A 17,842-nucleotide genomic window follows, 5' to 3' on the forward strand; every position below is an offset into this window, starting at 1 on the left:
ATTAAGCAGGACATTGAAAAGGCAGCGACTTCTGCAGAAGGTGACTTGCACCATTAATGCCCTCCTATGATTTCCATAAGAGAACTGAATACAAAAGCTGTCATTCCAAGGGCTTTCATCAAGTTTGTACATGTGCATTTAGCATAATACAGGTGAATCTCCTCTGCTTGGATGGTCAAAGAAAACAGTAGTATACCAGGCAGTTTAGAGGGTGACAAGCAAGTTGCACATCCAGAATCTTCAAAAGAGATTGATTATATGCCCTCAGAAGTGGCCCAACTTTTGTTACAAACACATATGCACAGGGATGCGTATTATGATGCAATTCTGGGCCCTGGGATTCAGAAATCATCCTCGTATCAAAATAATCTGCCCATCAACGCCTAACAAAGGTATCATGAACAGGCTGACTTAGTGCTGCTTGCTGTCAACAACATCCAGATACCCTTTAAAGAAAGGAGAGGTGAGTTGATCAGTCTACAGCTACCTACACTGGACATAAATTTCTCAAAGTTTTGCTTGTTTGAAGTTCACCGAATTGGGGGGGGGGGGGGGGGGGGGGGCGCATGTGTGTGTGTTTTGTGGGTTTTGTTGTTTGTTTTTTAATAAAAAGAACATTTCTGGTAGGAACTATGCAGAACTTACCCCAAGAACATAGATTATTTATTTAAAACTTTTACATTATGAAAGAAATGAAGATCAGATACTTGCAGCAAAAAAATAAAAGTTATCAGTCTGGCAGGGAACACACTGAGACTACCCTGTGTTGCGGAAGTCAAAGCAGCAGCCATTAGTGGACCTATCTGTTATACAAAATGGTCAGCAAAACACCAAAGACCCTAGAGGTACACTACAACACAAGCTTCTTTCCACTAAAATTTCATCTGAAAAAAAGAAAGTTTGTATTAGTAGCAACTGGCTCCTCCTCCACAGAGACAAATAAATTTCACCTATTTAATCTTCCAAAATCACAGTTCTTCAAGTAAGTTATTCCTGTGATATCAAATACTCATACAGTCATTTCAAGGTGCAGATGAAACCAGCATTCTGAACTGAATATTCACAAAAATATCCAAAGTCTTAACAGAAAGAAGGACTTAGAAAATTGGTAGCACAAATGACTGTCTTTCAGGACATGCTCCTTCACTATGGTCAATATACATCAACATCATTTCCACACAAAATGTGACTCTTCAACTTACCAAGTTGTGGAAGAGCAAGAGAGATTCAAGGACTGAAAGCTCTTAAATGCACTTTTAGCACAGACCTGTACTATTTTAATGCCAAGCTGCTGCAGGACATTATGTATACTTAAAGAACCATTGTTAAGCAGCTCACAATACACCTTTTCAGTTCATAAGAACTCAAGTATCCATCAGGTACATTAAACTAGTATGCAGTCAGACAATACAGAAGAGCTATATTAATAAAATGCACACTGAAGTGACAGATCTGTGCCCTGGTGATCTCATGAGTCATTTTTCACTGCGATCTGAGTGCTCAGTGACTTCGTTCCCCTGCACGACACTCCACCGAACACTCAGCCGCATGAGAGTTACAGACCTCGATCTAATCCAGGGCATGGAAGGGGCTCTTCAGAGAGGTCAGGTTTTCTAAGCAAAGTTCTGTGCTGAACAAAAATTTACCCCAATGTCTCTTGCACTCCTAGAGTTCAAGCGCTTCAACATCTGGGAAGTTTCTTTAAGCTTGCCGAACTGCTTTCGAGTAGCTCATGAGTTGGGATTATGCTAACTGCCACTCAACTCCTTTGCCAGCCGTAGAAAGCCACAAGGGTTCTTCAGCTGAAAGAGCACAGGCTCCTTCAGAGCCTGCACAAGGGGCACCCCGCAGAGCATAAACCTTCATCCTCTGCACTCACCCTCCAGCAGCAAGGGGGAAGCTGCACATCCCCTGGCAGTGCCTCTGCCTCCCACCCAGCATCCTCACCGGGAGTTGGGGAGCGCAGGGGCATAACACCCCCCAACTTCTGCCCCCCCAGCTGTCAGATCATCTTCGTCAAGACGCCCACCTTCCCCTTCCCCCATCCATCTCAGGCCTAAAAATAATCGCCCCCAAAAGATCAGACAGACACACACAAAAAAACCTCTTAGTCATGCCTGTCTGAAGAACTAAACAAGCCTTCTGAATTATTCAGTTTGCTGCTTTTTTTAGACTGAAGCAACAGAAACATGAACTCTCCTTTAGTGAATATGGTTGGATGCAGACCCATTCTGAAAAGCCTGAAAAGCTCTCCCTTAAGTTCAGAAAGTATAAAAGCCTTTATAAATAAAAACTTGCACCAAATGGGAAATATGCAGGCAGGTAAAACAGGAAAAACAGCTTTAATTAGAAAAGCACAACTTTAAGTGTCCTATTTACAAAATGCTAAACATAAAGAATGACCTTTTTTTAGGGGTTTTTGGTGGGTTTTGTTGGGGTATTTGTTTTGGTTTGGTTTTTTGTTTTGTTTTTTTAAACTTTGTGCACTAGCAACTTATTTAATAGCAGAAGAGGGTTAGATAACAAACAGCAAAGACTCAACCTCAGCTAGCGTGGCAATTAAATGCTTCCAGTGTATACATCATACACTCAGAAATATTGTTCAGTGTAGATTACCATTCCCATGGACATGTCATTTTTCTGTGAATACTCACAAATATCAGGCATCTTATGCCATAAGAGGTGCACTGCCACAAACACTAGACATTATTTACTAGCTAGTTCACATGTGCAGATTTTAAGTACCTTGTAAGTCCAACACGGAAATGAGCATCTATCGCACCCATCCCCAGTTCACTTTTTATTCCTTGAGCACAGTGGGAAGAAGTGTTCCTTCTACTTCTGCCCACTCCCCCCAACAACAACAAAATCATGTGGCTCATTGAAAGAATTTCCTTTTTAATGTATTAACTATATTACCTAAAACAATTTTTTGTTGGACATTTTCAAACATCTGTCCAGACAGCAAACTAATCCAGTGTAAGTCATTTACCTCTTTTAGAAGTAACACCAGAGTGGTTATTCAAGCACGTGCAGCTACCTGTAGATATTAACTATGAACAAGCAGCACAATCCAAGAAGATTCTCACCACAGTACAACTATTGAGAGGTTAGTTTGAGATGTTTATTAGGGTGATTTATTCAACAGTGATATACAGCTTCACGTCATACAAAGCATAGGAATCATTAAGAAAAATCAGAAGTGATAACAGACAAGCTTGTAAGCACAAGAAAGTTTAGTATGTTCTGCAAAGGTTTCATATCATCTCCAAAGACAGGAGATAAGTATTGATAACATGAAATATAAACAGAGGAACACATCTGGTATCTACCTGGCTTTCTGAAAATAAAAACTGCAACATGAAACACACTCCTGCATGTTCATTTACTGCACTGGATTTTCAGCAAGATACACGTATATTTTCTGGGAGTGACAAAAGATACAACATTCCGCATTGACCCTCCCACATCCTCTTCCTCCCCTTGCCGAAACATTCAGCCTCCTGGGACCGGCATGTTACACTTCTGGCCCAGAAAAAGCAAACACGTGACATTGCAGAGCTTTTGGTAACAGTCCTGTAAAGAAGAACCACCACAAACAAAAAACAACCATCTCCCTTCTCTATCTACAAGTTTACACTCAATTTTGTAAACCTAATGACATTTAAAATAAACAGGGATAAAAATATGGGGGTAAAAAAAAAGTCATAGTGTAATGGAATGAATTATTCATGCTATCAGCTAAGACAGTGACTAAATGCCCAGGGGTGCTCCCGTCTGCATTAGCAGTCCTTACTTTGGTCTGCTCCAGACACTGCTGTGCCTGGTTAGCTGACAAGACATCCAGCCCCGTTTCACTGAACTGGGAGCCCCTGCACCAGGCAGATTGCTCCGCAACTTCACTGCCCGCTTCGCAAAGCAAGTTGACCTAGCCAACTGCTGCAAGTGCTAGAAACTCCCCTCTAGCCAATACTTTAAAGGATTATTGCATTTCAGTAAAATAAAGCATCTGTGAGAGGGGGAGAAAGTCTGATATTCAGTTAATCTGAAACCTTCTATTATTCAATCTGAAAATTTCTCTCTAATTTATTAATTATTCTCCATTTTCAGGGCACAAATAGTTAAGACCACTTAAGGCAAAAGGTGATAAAGAATGATTTGTGGAACCAAGTTAAAATGCCTCCAAACTAGCCATGATGCTGCCTTGCTCCAAGATCAACCACATTTTAAAAAAAAAAAAAAGCTACAAAGAGGTCTTTAAAGCCACGAACACAACAATCTCCTCTTATGGCAACAGACACCAAAAATCCCCCAAGAGGAAAGCACTTCATGACAACAAGAAGGACCAGATGCCTCTCCTTGCATCACATGCCACTGCTCTCGTCTCACCTTTTGGTGTGACTGAGCAGCAGACCTGATGGTGCGTGAAGTAGGACTGGAGAAATGGTCCTAGATGGCCCACAGACACCTGTGAGCAGGAGATTCCACCACCCCCAAAAGCTGGTGAGGCTTTGGTGGCTTGTCAAAGGTGGAAGCTGTTGGCTACATGCTACCACATGGCATTATTTCCAGTAAAACCAGAAAAGACACGGTGCAATCTGTGACAGTTACCATTATTGCTCTAGTCCATGGGGAAATGCTGATTTTTGTACCTCAGTCAGGATCTGGTCTCAAAGGCTGCTGGCCTTAAAGCAACTGTGTGGTGGCTCTGCCAGGTCAGCCCATTGGACCAGCAAGGGAAGAGCCCAGTTTGGCAGCTGAGTGCCTGTAGACAATGAGCTTCTCTCACAAATGACAGCTAGCTACCTCAGAGGAGAAGCCAACGGTGTTACTTGTTCAGAAACTGGCACCACAAGGATGTCAGCTACTAATGAGGCTTTGAATGGTGGGTAAAGCAATAAATTGCCACCAAATTAGAGAACAAAAGCCTCGAGTCCTGATGCACATCACTAAACAGGCTGATTACACACAATTCATTGCAGCAACTCTGGACACTGTCACCCTGGGTGGGGAGCATGTGAGGTCTTGGATTAAAAAAAAAAAAAAGTAAATCAAGACTAGATGGGTCACTTTTTGAAGGAGATCTTCAAAGACGACCTCTGATGGCATTAGCAGTAATATTCATTCAAGGTGCGATACTCTTCCAGTAAATCATTAGTAGACCGGTAACATAATGTAGTCATGGGCACTAGCAGGGTACTAGGAACATTCAGGTGCAAGCTACTCTTCACAACAAGTAAATACCATTTTTAGGCACATCAAAGTATGTTAGCTTTTGGCAATTTGAAGAATCCCATCCTACCTTAGACTAGATTTGGGTTCAAATAAACCCTGTACTTTTATCATGTGTTGTAGGCAAAGTACCTTTAGCTTCACAACACAATTACACTCAAACAAAACATTCACTAGTCTACAAAAAACCAGGCTAGGCTTGCCTCATGTAAAATGCTAAGTAGTCTCTTTAAATTATTTCCTTCTTTTGCATTTTATCTGTTGAATGCTAGTAACTAAGACTCTTGTGTTTGGAAAGCTTTGCAGCTTTATAGAGACAGCAGGAATTGCAACAGACTTGCTGACCTCTTGCAGCTCTGTTTAAGGTTAAAACAGGCCCATTCCTTTTGGTGTTGCTGGAAACTGTCATAATTATTTCAGTATAGGTTTGACAATTAGTCCTAGATCTTTTGTTTCTCTCAGTTTTAGAAGGGACACAGTATTTTTCATGGCAGGTAAAATTTCATCCAAGGCTGTCATTACCAAAACGAAGCTAGAGGCATTAAGTTAAAGAAAGGCAATTTTCTTTCTTACTTCCAAGGCTTGCCAGGAAGCCATACAACAGCAAAGCAGCTTACTGCAGCAGGAATTTTGGGTTGGTCGTTTTCCCTTATACTCCCAGTTGATGGCAAGTGCTTGTACCCCATAATCCACCCCTTACAAACCAGAGACAATGTGCTTATACCTCAGTAAACACAGTTTTTCCTAATCTGTTTCTCAAGTCTGCATAATAAGTGCTATGATGTGAAAACACCTGTTTTAAAGAAGACAACATTATTAAAGATAAAAGCCTCATATGAGAAGGTTTCAAAGCATCAAGGATAAAGGCAGGTAAAACTCAGTGTTATTCTAAAAGGCTGTGGTGAGTACAGGGAGAAGGGAAAGGAGCTGCAGTCATGGTGGACCCATCCGCTATGAAAGCACAACTTTAAATATAATATCTGTTATTAAGCATCCATGAAAAAGGATATAAATTAAATTTAAAAGTGGTTGAACTAAAAATGGAGCTGTAGTTGTGATTTAAAAACAGTGGGAGTGCTGAAATAGTGCAGTTAAAAACCATCGTGCACATTTGTGCTTACACAAAGAAAGGAAGGTTTCAACAAGCACTGCAGAGCAGAGAGGGAGGAGGAGAAGGGCTGATCGGCCGACAGCACAGCTACCCTTTGGTTTCTTCTACACGCAAAGTCCAAGGATGTAAAGCAAGAGCTCTGTAAAATGCTGAAGATTTTAGAAGTGTAATGGCAGGTAGAAAAGTACACTGGTCTTGTATCAGTGGCAGCCCCAGTGTTAGGAGACAGTCTAGGCTTCTAGGAGGAGAAAATAGAAGAGAGGAAAAAAAGTAGGAGAGGGAAACGGGATGGGGAAAGGGGCAAAAAAGCGCAAGTCATTAGTAAACATGAACATTCAGGTAGCACACTGCACAACAAGCAATATTTCATTTAGTGCAGCCAGGAGATTTGCCAAAAGCCAGATTAAAGACACATGGAATTTTGCTTTTAGAAGTGTCTGAAAATATATCACTAGTCATGCTATGGCATGACATTGTGCCACATGCAAAAATTAGCTGTGATAAATCAAGATTAGTGACAAATTGTTATCAAAAGAGCAGCAGCTCAGGATGCTGCTTAAAAGCACAATTTGCACTGAAAACAGTGACAAAGTATTTCTGTGACCCAATCTCAGATGACAGAAAGACAAGCAGGCTGGTTGGAGAGAAAGTCCAGCTAGGGAAAGTATGAACACCTAATAGCGATACTTCCCTAGGTTACTTCTCATCTTCCAGCAAGATAATGAACAGGATCTTGGAACAAGAGGTATCCAGATTAAACTATATGATCATACTCGATGGATTTCTTTTCAGAAATTTGTCTCTTTTAACATATGTAATTCCTTTGAACTCTAGGCAAATATCCTGCAATAAGGAGTTGCAAAAGTTACACTGTTTAAAAATTACGCTTTCTTCTTTTAAACCTGCTGTTAGACTTTTACTAAGCACCCTCTAACCTTTGCATGATGAAAGTTAGCAGTTAGTTCCCTACCTGCATGCCATGAGTGATTATAAGCTATTAACAGTTTCCCCACACCCTTGCTGATTCACTTGAATTGCACCAGACGTGCACAGCTTTCCTCCAAACCCTGCACCAACTGCTCTTCTATTTATCCTTATAAGGAAGAACAGATTTAATAGAGAGAGTTTCAGTCTATGTGCTGAGTACCAAAGCCAGAGCTCCCAGTCTGTAGCTCTCAAATTCTCAAAAAAACCCCAAACCCCACAAACCAAATAACCAATCGCCACATACAGCTCAGCACTGCCAAGAACTGCACCCTTCAGAGAAACTGCCAGTCTCTCACTTTCAGGGGAAGCAAATGGGTGCAGAGGGTTTGCAGCCTCACGGCCACAGGTTTGGACCCTCAAGTAAACAGCCAATGTAAAGTCAACTGTTCACATTTTTCCTTTACATCTGAAATACTGTGTTATATGCATCCCTGAATCAATGGTTTAAATACATCACTGTTATAATAAAAATAATTAAACAGTTAATATAGGGTTTTGGCCCCGAGTTACATTAGTTTGGGATTTATGCCATCTACTACATTCATGGCATTTCAGAGTGGGGATCCGGTCAGGAGGCAGCACAGGCTGCCAAACCAGCACTAAGATTTCAGACCTGACTATTTCTAACCTCCACATACACATACACCAGATGTCTGTAGATAATGTTGCATGCAATAAAACATTTTGATAGGTAAAAAAAATGTGCTGCAATGCTTCCTGTGATCTAGAGTGGAGAGATAACCAGACATTTGTATTTTTCAAATATCTTAACTACATCTTTCCCCAATACTTTCCCTGAAGTCTGTTTCAGAATCCAACTCAAGCACAGCTCGCCTTTTAAAAGCTGTCTCTGTAGCTCTTACACTGCTTTTTGTAGCAAAAAGCTGGTTTCCTTGAGCATCACTTTCCTTAGTCCTCTCAGCTAGTCTCCCACCTCTGCACTGGGCCCACACTGCACATCCAGAAGAATCATTTCAGCTTTAAAAAAAGACAGATTAGGGAATAGATCCAGCTGAAAACAAATAAGCGAGCCAAAAACTGAAGGTGGCTTAGGGCCAGGGACAAAAGGTTTTAGGCAGCACCACCTATTAAATGTAGAACCAGGCACTACTGAAGTCTGTCACCTGGTCTGGAACAACTTGCCTGTATTTCTGCAGAGCACCAGCTGCTCTTCAACTTTGAAAAAAACCTCCATTATCTTGCTGAAAATTAGCATTTCTCCCTTACTCTCAAATGTATAAGCATAGATATTTCAAGTATTCCATAGAGAAAGGGGTAGGGGGAGAGAGTCAGTGAAGTAGTTGTGTTGTATGTATCTTCTGTTATTCTGGAAAACCTAATTAACTTGATGCCTATGACTCTTCATCCTTTGACATGCTGTTTCTACCACTTTGATGTCACTTTTAGACAGCCTTTAACGAGAAAAAAAAAATCCAACTCTACCCCACAAAGATGGAACATATTAATAAATTAAAAAGCTTCAGACACATAAAAGTATCTTTGATCAAAGTTGTTAGCATTTAGTGTGAAGAGTTAAACCTCCAGAAAGCTAGTATTAAGTAAATAATAAGAGATTTTTTAAACACAATTCAGAAGTTCAATAAAAAACCTCAATGTATTTAATCAGTCATACCCAGAGTATCATAAATCTGATTTTATTTCTATCTCCTCTTAGGTATATGTATTTAAAAAAAAAGAGAGACAAAGTATCCTTAGGAAGTTTCAGAAGTTTTCCTAAATTCAGTTTTATACTAAGTTATAAAAGATGCACAGCTTCCTTTTGACCAGATTTACAATGGGAAGTTAAGTACAAAGATCAATTTTTATATTCTCATGCTCAATAAGAACATAAAAGTTGCTCACACTCTAATGACAGTTACAGCAAAAGAGGTGTTTTAATTCATCCCTGTCTCCCACTCCCATACATTCATCGTTATCTCCTGGATTTTTCTTTTCTTGGGGTCACGCCTACAGACTAGCAGGGATGGTAATGCTGGGAACATCCAAACAATCTTAGCGATGATCTGTAGTGCTAAAGCTGAAGCTGGAGATCATGAAAAAGGGAGACCGAATAGCTCTTACCAATGCCAGGATGACAATTGACTTTTGAATATTTTATCCTAAAGAAAATAGAGGTGCTACCGTATGGCCTGTCAAAGTCCGCACCCTCCTCACTACAAAAGGAAACAAACCACTGGCTTATGCACACAGTCGCAGCATTGGTACTGCTCATCCTAAACAGTTCAGCTGGAATTTGGTAGGAAATCCAATTCATAGTAAGAAAGTCTCATAGAAGGGAACTGGTATTTATCATGTGACTGCTAATGGAAAGATCAATTATTTTCCAGATTCCTCAGAAGTTTGAAATATTGGTCCACTTAAGTCATGACAAATTCCTTGCAGACAAAGCTATCCTAACACTGTTTGAAAAAAGGTTCAAGACCACCTCAATTTCAGCTTTGAGATTGCTAAAGTAAATAATAGGAGATATTTACAGAAGGGCAGTTTGGACTGGAAGGAGAAGCTGCAGAATAAACAAAGCAGTGTAATTTCAGTAGCAGCTAAGAATTAGTGAATGAAAAAACTGCATCAAAGGACGGTGTACTCAGAGAAGAAACATCACTGTCAGTCTCATTGGGAACAGGAGAAGTCATTCTCACAGGTTAGGGTAGAGTTCAGCTATGAATATTATGGCATCACTGGAAAGCCATTTAGGTATCAGTGCCCTAGATCTTGCCTTCCCACCACTGACCATGGATAAAGTATACAACATCTTCAGAACAAGGCTTTATGCAGATAAGCAATTTCAAACCCAAATGATAATGCATTTCTCTTTTGTTTCAAATTCTTTGAAAAGATCATTTAAAAAAACAAAAAACAACCCTCCATGGAGAAATACGACTCAAAAAGATGATGCATTTTGTCACAATGAGGTTTTACTGGTGCAATAATAAATAAAGAAGTTGATGTGTTTCCTTCAGACATTAAGCACATACCTGCGTGGTGATCTTCTATTCCATGGTCACCATTTTCTACAACTGTTGGCCCAGAAGCTGAAGTATCTACAAGAAATCAAAGGAAACGTGAGCATTGGATGAAGTTAATGCAAAACTTAAAAACAATGTTGTAAGGACAATGCTAGTGTTATCTAACACAGATAAGGTTCCCCCTCTCCCCCCCGAATTATATTTGAAATAAGTTAAGGTACATGAGTACCACATGGCACTGAGTCTGTGCAACTTAAAACCCAAAAGGAAGAGCTTTTCAATCACAGAAAATCTAGTCCCATGAAGAAGACAACACATAACTAGAAAATGCTTTATCTATTCATGCCACCACTTCAAACTAAGCTTTCCTAAGGCCCAGCACTAGACCACTGTGACTCTGGATTTCCTTCAAGCAAATAACGCTTAGCCAGGCTGATATAAAGTTTGACGGGCTTGGTGGATGTGATGCAAGAGCAGCTGATGCTGTTGACCTTGACTTTAATAAGGCTTTTAACACCATCTCCCTTAACATCCTCATAGACAAAATGACAAAGCATAGGTCAGATAACAGCACAGTGAGGTGGATGGAAAACTGTCTGAACAAGTGTGTAAGGTTTTTAAAATGCTGCTTGGAAACCATCTTTGGGAATAATTAAGGAATTTAATAAACATAATATTTCTTTTTAAAAAAGCACACTTCTAGTACTCAAACAGTTCTTCCTAATCATCAAAATATACTGGTGAAATTCTATATTCACCCCATAATCTCTACACTGGGCTGCTGAAGGTCAATAACTATAATCGCTTTGGCAAACTGCTTGAGAAATTTTATTTATTTTAAATTACTGCCTTTGAGATCAAACTATGGTCCTTACAAAAGCAGCTAGACTGTGCTGGTATTAATACTGGTGCAGGTTGCCAGTACCACAATATTTCTGTAGGCAACCACCACCATGACAGGTGAATATCACAGGGCCATTTACCTAAATTGAAGATATCATCCTTACACCAAGTCTTAAAATATTTTCTAACATCTTCTTAAATAAACTCTGCTTAATTTTTAAGAATTTGTCCCATTTTCCAGTTGTGAAATAGTGGAGACAAGTCACTGCAAGAACAATACTTGAGTAGTATTAGTTAAGCATAACAAGCAACACAGGCTCTAACAGCAGTTGAGCTCCTCAGGCCTTCAGTTCTGCTTATTGTGAAGAAACACTCGGGGCAATGGGTTAATCCTATAATAAAATAAAATCACTCCCAAAGAGACACACATTCAGTTACCAGAGCTGCTGCTGTCCCTTCCCTGAGCTCAAGCAGTTTTAAAACAAAGCTACATTACCAGTGAACTTTAGACACAGCGCTTTAGGGCTTAATCCAACCCTCAGTAAAGCAAAAGAAAAGTCTTTCCAGTTACTTCAGTGGCTCATCCTGGTGTTTTACAAAAATTCAACATGAACTTACCAGACAGCTTATAGAAAAACATACACCTACATCCTCTTCAAGTAGCTGAAAATACTACAGGAATCCCTGGACCTGTTCCTTAGCAGTTAAACACACCAGCTCCTCCTGCTGTCAGTCTGTACAAGGTCTGGTATTTACTGTAATAGTAGAACTATCTTCACTAGTAACTGGGAGAACTGCTGCCAGTCACTGAGTTTACTGATCAGTTCAAGCAAGGAGAAATCAGGGTCACAGGATGGTTTATACAACATTGCTTCACAGTTACCAAAAAGTACGCTGGGTATCTCATGGAATAGCAGGGTCTTACAATGAGATCTTCAAGGAATTACACAGTGGAGCTACACAGGTCCTGCTGAACCTTCCCATTAACAGCAAGGAAGCTTTTGCTTCACCCAAGTGCAAGAGCTCTAAGTTTTCTTAAGTCCTTCTCAAATGGGCATCATAACACTGGTTTAACAAAGGTAGCTGATGATGCCACTGTAACAAAGGCTTTGCAAGTCTTCTCGAGTCTTCACTCATGCTAAATGTGCCAAAAAAATCTTTCAGTGGTGGGGAAAATACACAGCAACCCCCACTACCACGACCCACAAACTCACTCACATTTCTTCAGTATTTAAACTGTAATTGAAAACTTTAGTGCAAGTTCTGTTTTAAATTGGACAAAATGATCACATAATTGCTTTCGGTTTCATCCGAACCTGATCATTACACCTTCCATAGTCAATACAGCTGTTGAAACGTTTCATAGTCTGGTCTTGATGCTACTGTCATTATTTATGTGTTAAAAACAGGACTCAACTTGATCACAAATATGGCTAAACACTACAGATTTGGTCTGCAAGCCTGTGTGCATACTTTGAGCACTTGCTTCAGGTTGCAAAAAATGTTCATCTGGAAGACTGGTTTGGTAGCACTTGGAATGAGCGGTTTGTGTGCACTTGAGGTCAGCTTTGCACTGCATATAGTCCACTCAGTGACACTTCTGGTAATTCAGTGCATCTCAGCCATTCAGAAAATAAGGACTTCATCTGGACAAAAGTTTCATTTAGAGATCAATCTCCTAAGGTACCAAGTGATCCAAGCCAACTGTCTTCTATCAAAAAGAAAAGCCAGGACTCTCCACCCTCCCCCTGCCAAGGGCTCTGCAAACTTAAAACAAGACAAAAAAAACCCTACCAAAATATCAGTCAAGCCTTCCAAACACTATGGTAGATGAAAACAAGGACAGCTCAAAGCCAGCTGCGTTTCTGGCTTAACCTTCCATAAAGCTGAGAGGGCTCTCAACTCCGTGCAGCTTCTAGACTACAAAGCACAAATACATTCCTTCAGAGAAGCTTCATCTTATTCAGCCCCCTATATTGACTTATTTGAACAACAAAAAAAGTAATCCTACATTTGCTTCAATGGCACAGGAAGTAGGGCAAAAGAATAGGTTAAAGCCATTGCAACATTCCTCTCCCTCACAACATGTGGAGCAGTAACCACAGTAGCTGCTTTCCTCTGTGTGCACCCTGCTAGCTGCAGAAGGTTGCTTCTCTGCCATCAAAGCCACAAGGAGGAAGGGACTCCTTCAAGGAGTCTTCAAGTCTTCACTTCTTCAAGGGACTCCTTCAAGGGACTCCTTCAAGGAACCTGCAAGCAGGTCTGATATAGGCAACAGTTTTTAACGTTCTCAAAAAGCTCTGCAAATACACAGGGATAAGCAGGACACTGTTGCACATGCATCATGCAGTGCAGTCAAGCCAGGGTGTCTCCAAATCACTTAACCAGATAAAATCTAAAGAAGATTTTAGACTCAACAGTGAGTTTCCAAACAAGCAGAAGAATCAGAAATGCCATGTCTTTCCTTCTGCACTTCTTGGGCAGGATGAAAACCAGGTAAAATGGTTTCCTTTACAGTTTTAGCTTTTTTTGGAAGACAAGCTTCCAGAAAATCAGATCAAATCAAACAACTCTACCCAGCATTAGTAGTTTTTGTTTTTATGTCTCTGAAGGTCAGCTCCTTTGGAGCAAATTTAACTCATTTTAGTTAGCTAGAGTGTAGTGTGAAAGTACCCAACAATTTTCTCAGGGCCAGGTCTCCTCCCCTCATATTCTAAATTGCATGAAAACAAAAACATGTCAAGATGTTGTAACTACATAATCCTCATCAGAATCACAAGATAGTATTTGCATCTGGCTAGTGGATCAAAGGATTGTTTTTATATAAACAAATTTAAGGCAGCATTTGCTAAACCGATAATCTCAAGCAAATGGACAGTGCCAATATAAAAAACGCTAATCTCCAGCAGTGACTTGGCATAGTGCACATGGGAGCATAACCACAACTGAGCACATTTCCACCATCAGACCCACAGACTGCTCTGTAGTAGGCATGGGATACCAGAGGGGAAAAAAAAAAAAAGAAAGAAAAAAAGAGCTCTCGGAAGGCCTGGGTGGGGTGGCTAGGTTGTGGATGAGAGTCATTTTGCATGTTTTATCATCCTATCACACATTTGTATGTGCAGACTTGAACACAACTTTGTCAGAAAGCTTAGACAAAAAAAAAAAAAAAAAACAAAACAGGAGTGGGAACAAAAAAAGCTGATAGACAGAGTGCCATACAGTCAAAACTAGCTGGTAACTCTTAAACAAGTAGCTTAAGCTATTTCAACTCATATGTTCAAATATTCTGTCTCAAAATGGCTTCTCAATAGCAGTCAAGCACATCATCTCCCAGAGTCACAAAAAAAACCAAAAAAAAACCCCCAAACCTGAGAATTTTGCTTGCTCTTTGGCATTCCAGTATGACATAAACACTTGGTTTGGATTCTCAAGCTTCAGTCTCTAACCATAAGAATTAAAGAGAATTTAAATTTAAATGGAAGCCAAGGCCTGCTTGGTTTTGTGTTTCTGGGATGCCAGAGCTTTCAGAAGCACACACATACTGTCAGATGGCACTAACAGAAACACAGCTGCACAGACAGGTCTGGCATCCAAGAGCAGGAAAAGGAGACCTGCCATACTAATTTCCCTTAAGATCCCCCATCCCACCTTCACACTCTCCTCCTGAAACAGGAAGCTGAAGCTTGAAGGTTTAATCACCTTGTCTGATCGCTGGCTGCCTGTGTAGGGATTGAATCCAAGATGGCTAGATGTTAGAGAACCCCAAGTGAAGTTCGTTAATTGAGCACAAATATTACCCGAGTGATGCTAAATCAGTGTAAAGCAACTGAGCTAGAAAAAGATTAATTTTGCTTTGTGAACTGCAACAACTAGATTAATTTCACCACTTTAGTTCATAAAACATGGAAAAACTTTCAAGAACACTTTGGCTTATCAAGACAATACTTAAGGCATTCCTTCTTTAAGAAAATAGACTTATATTATGTAGTTAAGCAACTCAACCCAAGATCCAGGCAGATTTACAATACAATCTGCACTTAAAACAAAAAGCACAAAAAACCACCTCACACTGAAATATGCTCCTGACATACTACTGGTACAAGGTCCTAATGCTGAAATGAACCTGCAGTTTCTGCAGCTGGGCCATGAGGTGCTGGGAAAGCTGCTGAAATCTAGGGCAGAGCATACAAAACACACAGAGCTTAGGAGTGCACCTTTGGTGTCACCTGCATGTCTCTGAACTATTTGTAATGTTTATATCACAAGTGTCTGACAGATCTGAGAGTGCACTCAGATCATGCTCAATACTTGTTTTTGTACAAAAAGACAATATGGGGATTTATACTAATCAGAAGTTTTAACAACTTTGAGGCAGTAATGGGGATGGACAGACACTGAGAGGGAGAGGGTGTTTAATGTATCATATGAGATAAAAATACAAGTATCTTAACATCACTTGCTGACTTTTTTTAATCTCTCTGAAACTTTGGGGTATATGGAACATTCTCCATCTTCACTTTCATACGTGACAAAGCGTTTAAACTTTCTTTTCAAAAGCAAAACCTGCTGCCTTCTGCAAGAAGCATGCTTACCCCTAGTGCAGAAAGGGAGGTAGAAGGAAAGGGAAATGTTGTGGTTTGGCCTCGGGTTTCAGGCTCTGGAGTTGTGTTTTGTTTCCATAGCAGGCGAGGATGGTCTGCTCTGCTGTGCAGCAGTGTCTGTCCAGCAGCATCACGCAGCGCCAGCAGAGCCATCTCGTGGCAACATGTGTGCTTGAAAAAAGCCCCAAAGCCACTGTCCATTGCAAATTAAAAGAACTTCATCACTTACATCGTGCTCAGGATTTGCTTCCCTATTAAAAAATTGTATACAAAGTTAAGACTCATCACCAAGTTTGTGAACAGAGTGAGTGCAAGAACGCAAGGCATGCATTTACTGTGTACAAGGCCACAACAGTTATGCCACAGACCTAGCTTTGTACACAATTCCTCAACGATAACACAATCAAACATTTCAGAAACAATACTGATCCTCACTTGAGCTAAAACATTTCACAGGAGCACTGCTGCCTGCTGCAAGCTATTAAAGCACAGTACTTTCCTTTCAGCTGGAACTTGGTCCCACCCAAACATCTCTTCCTTTGCACTTCAGGATGCACATACCTTACTTCACGTGAGCACCCTAATAAAAACTGCCACTACAGTCTCCATGACTTTAATTGGAAGCTCCACAGTACCCTCTAAACTCCTTGGAGCCTTGGAAATTACAAGGCAAGCTAGCTGCAAAGTAGGTAGCATGCACCCAAAGCGATCCTTCAGCGTTATGTAAAGCCCACAATGTCGTAAGAGGATTACCCCAGAATTTGCCAAATTATGTTGTCCAGCCAGGTGCTAGAAAGAGTAAAACCCTTTCTTCTTAAGCTATGCCTTTCCAATGATATTTTAAAATAAGTTAACTATTATTAGAGCTTTATTCTAGGACAAATTTGTAGGTGACCATACAACTACTCATCACATCTCCATCTCTCTGTATTCACACAGTTCACCCAGGTCCATGATGGAGGCCCATCTGATGATTACACTCATCTAGTCTGGCTCCTGGGTTTAGAAAAAAGTGAAAGAAAACCCTTGAGCAGAGATGGAATAGCTAGAGCCTGACAGGACACATTAAACCGCTTCTGACCTGGGAAAGGCAATCTCAGTAGCAGAGACCATGCTGTCTGAACACATTTGTGCCTTTTAACATAAATAAATTAACAAGTGGGGGCTGAAAAACCTGATCCATGAGAGCTACTCTTCTCCCTCAGGAAAATAAAGCTATTTCCAGTCATATTTGGAGCCAGGGATGTAGAACTCTTGTTGCCTTTCATGTAGCAGTATCCCTTCCCCAAACACTCAAAGCACTGCACTAGAACACCTAACACCGCTGTTAGGATCTTGTAATACCTCACCCAGGCTCATTTATTCTATAGCCTCAATAAAAGCAAGTACATTAAGCTTTACTATATATTTTTTAAACAGTTATAAACAATGAATAAATCTCATGGAAGCAATAGGTATCCTTATCACTTCAGGGAAAAACAGATTAGACAAATCAAGACATAACCGGATGAAATCCTAAAAGTGGCCTGTAGTAAATTGACACTGTTTTAAACTGCAGAGCTTGATAGCCCTTTCTCTTGTGGTACACGGTGAGAAAGCTGAAAAACATTATCTTATCCACTCAAGGCAAGCAAGCTCTCCAATTTCTTCAGTTAGGGTTTTGTTTTCATCTTGCCAAAGATTTAGATAATGCTCATAACTGTTCTCCAGCTATCCCAAAAAAGGGAAAAAAAACTTCCAAGAACAAGAAATTGCATCCCCCCTTGCCATGTAGGAGGGAAACAAGTTCTGCTCAAGCAGACAAACAACTGGTTGTACAGCCAGGGAAGGCACTGGGGAGGCGAAGGGGCGTTAGAAAAGCCAAGAGATGCAGATGAAGAGAAGAGTCTGGCCCAAAAGGTAACCTGGGTTAGCACTCTGGTATCTCTGCCTCAGTTCTGCATACAGGAACTGGCAGTCTTCTCACAGGGCAGTTCAATAAGTTTTAATTATTGAGCAAACCCAAAAGGCCTCATTACACCTGCTTCAAGAATCTGAAGTTATTTGAAATAGTGAGTTATGATGGTAATGTTCAAGGG

General features: G+C 40.4%; 1 protein-coding gene across 10 annotated transcripts in view; it reads right to left on the reverse strand.

Annotated features, from left to right (window-relative positions):
* Positions 1 to 17,842, reverse strand: part of MAP4 (microtubule associated protein 4) — a 160,399-nt gene that overhangs the window by 87,513 nt on the left and 55,044 nt on the right. For 9 of the 10 annotated variants that reach the window (XM_049798007.1, XM_049798004.1, XM_049798001.1 and 6 more), the window contains one exon: positions 10,327 to 10,392. In XM_049798007.1, the coding sequence (XP_049653964.1) occupies positions 10,327 to 10,392 (66 nt within the window). Of the gene's footprint in view, positions 1 to 3,127; positions 6,582 to 10,326; positions 10,393 to 17,842 lie in introns of those variants that run through there. The other variant, XM_049798011.1, reaches the window with a different exon arrangement.

The sequence above is a fragment of the Accipiter gentilis genome, chromosome 4, assembly GCF_929443795.1.
Source record: "Accipiter gentilis chromosome 4, bAccGen1.1, whole genome shotgun sequence".
Classification (NCBI taxonomy): Eukaryota; Metazoa; Chordata; class Aves; order Accipitriformes; family Accipitridae; genus Astur; species Astur gentilis.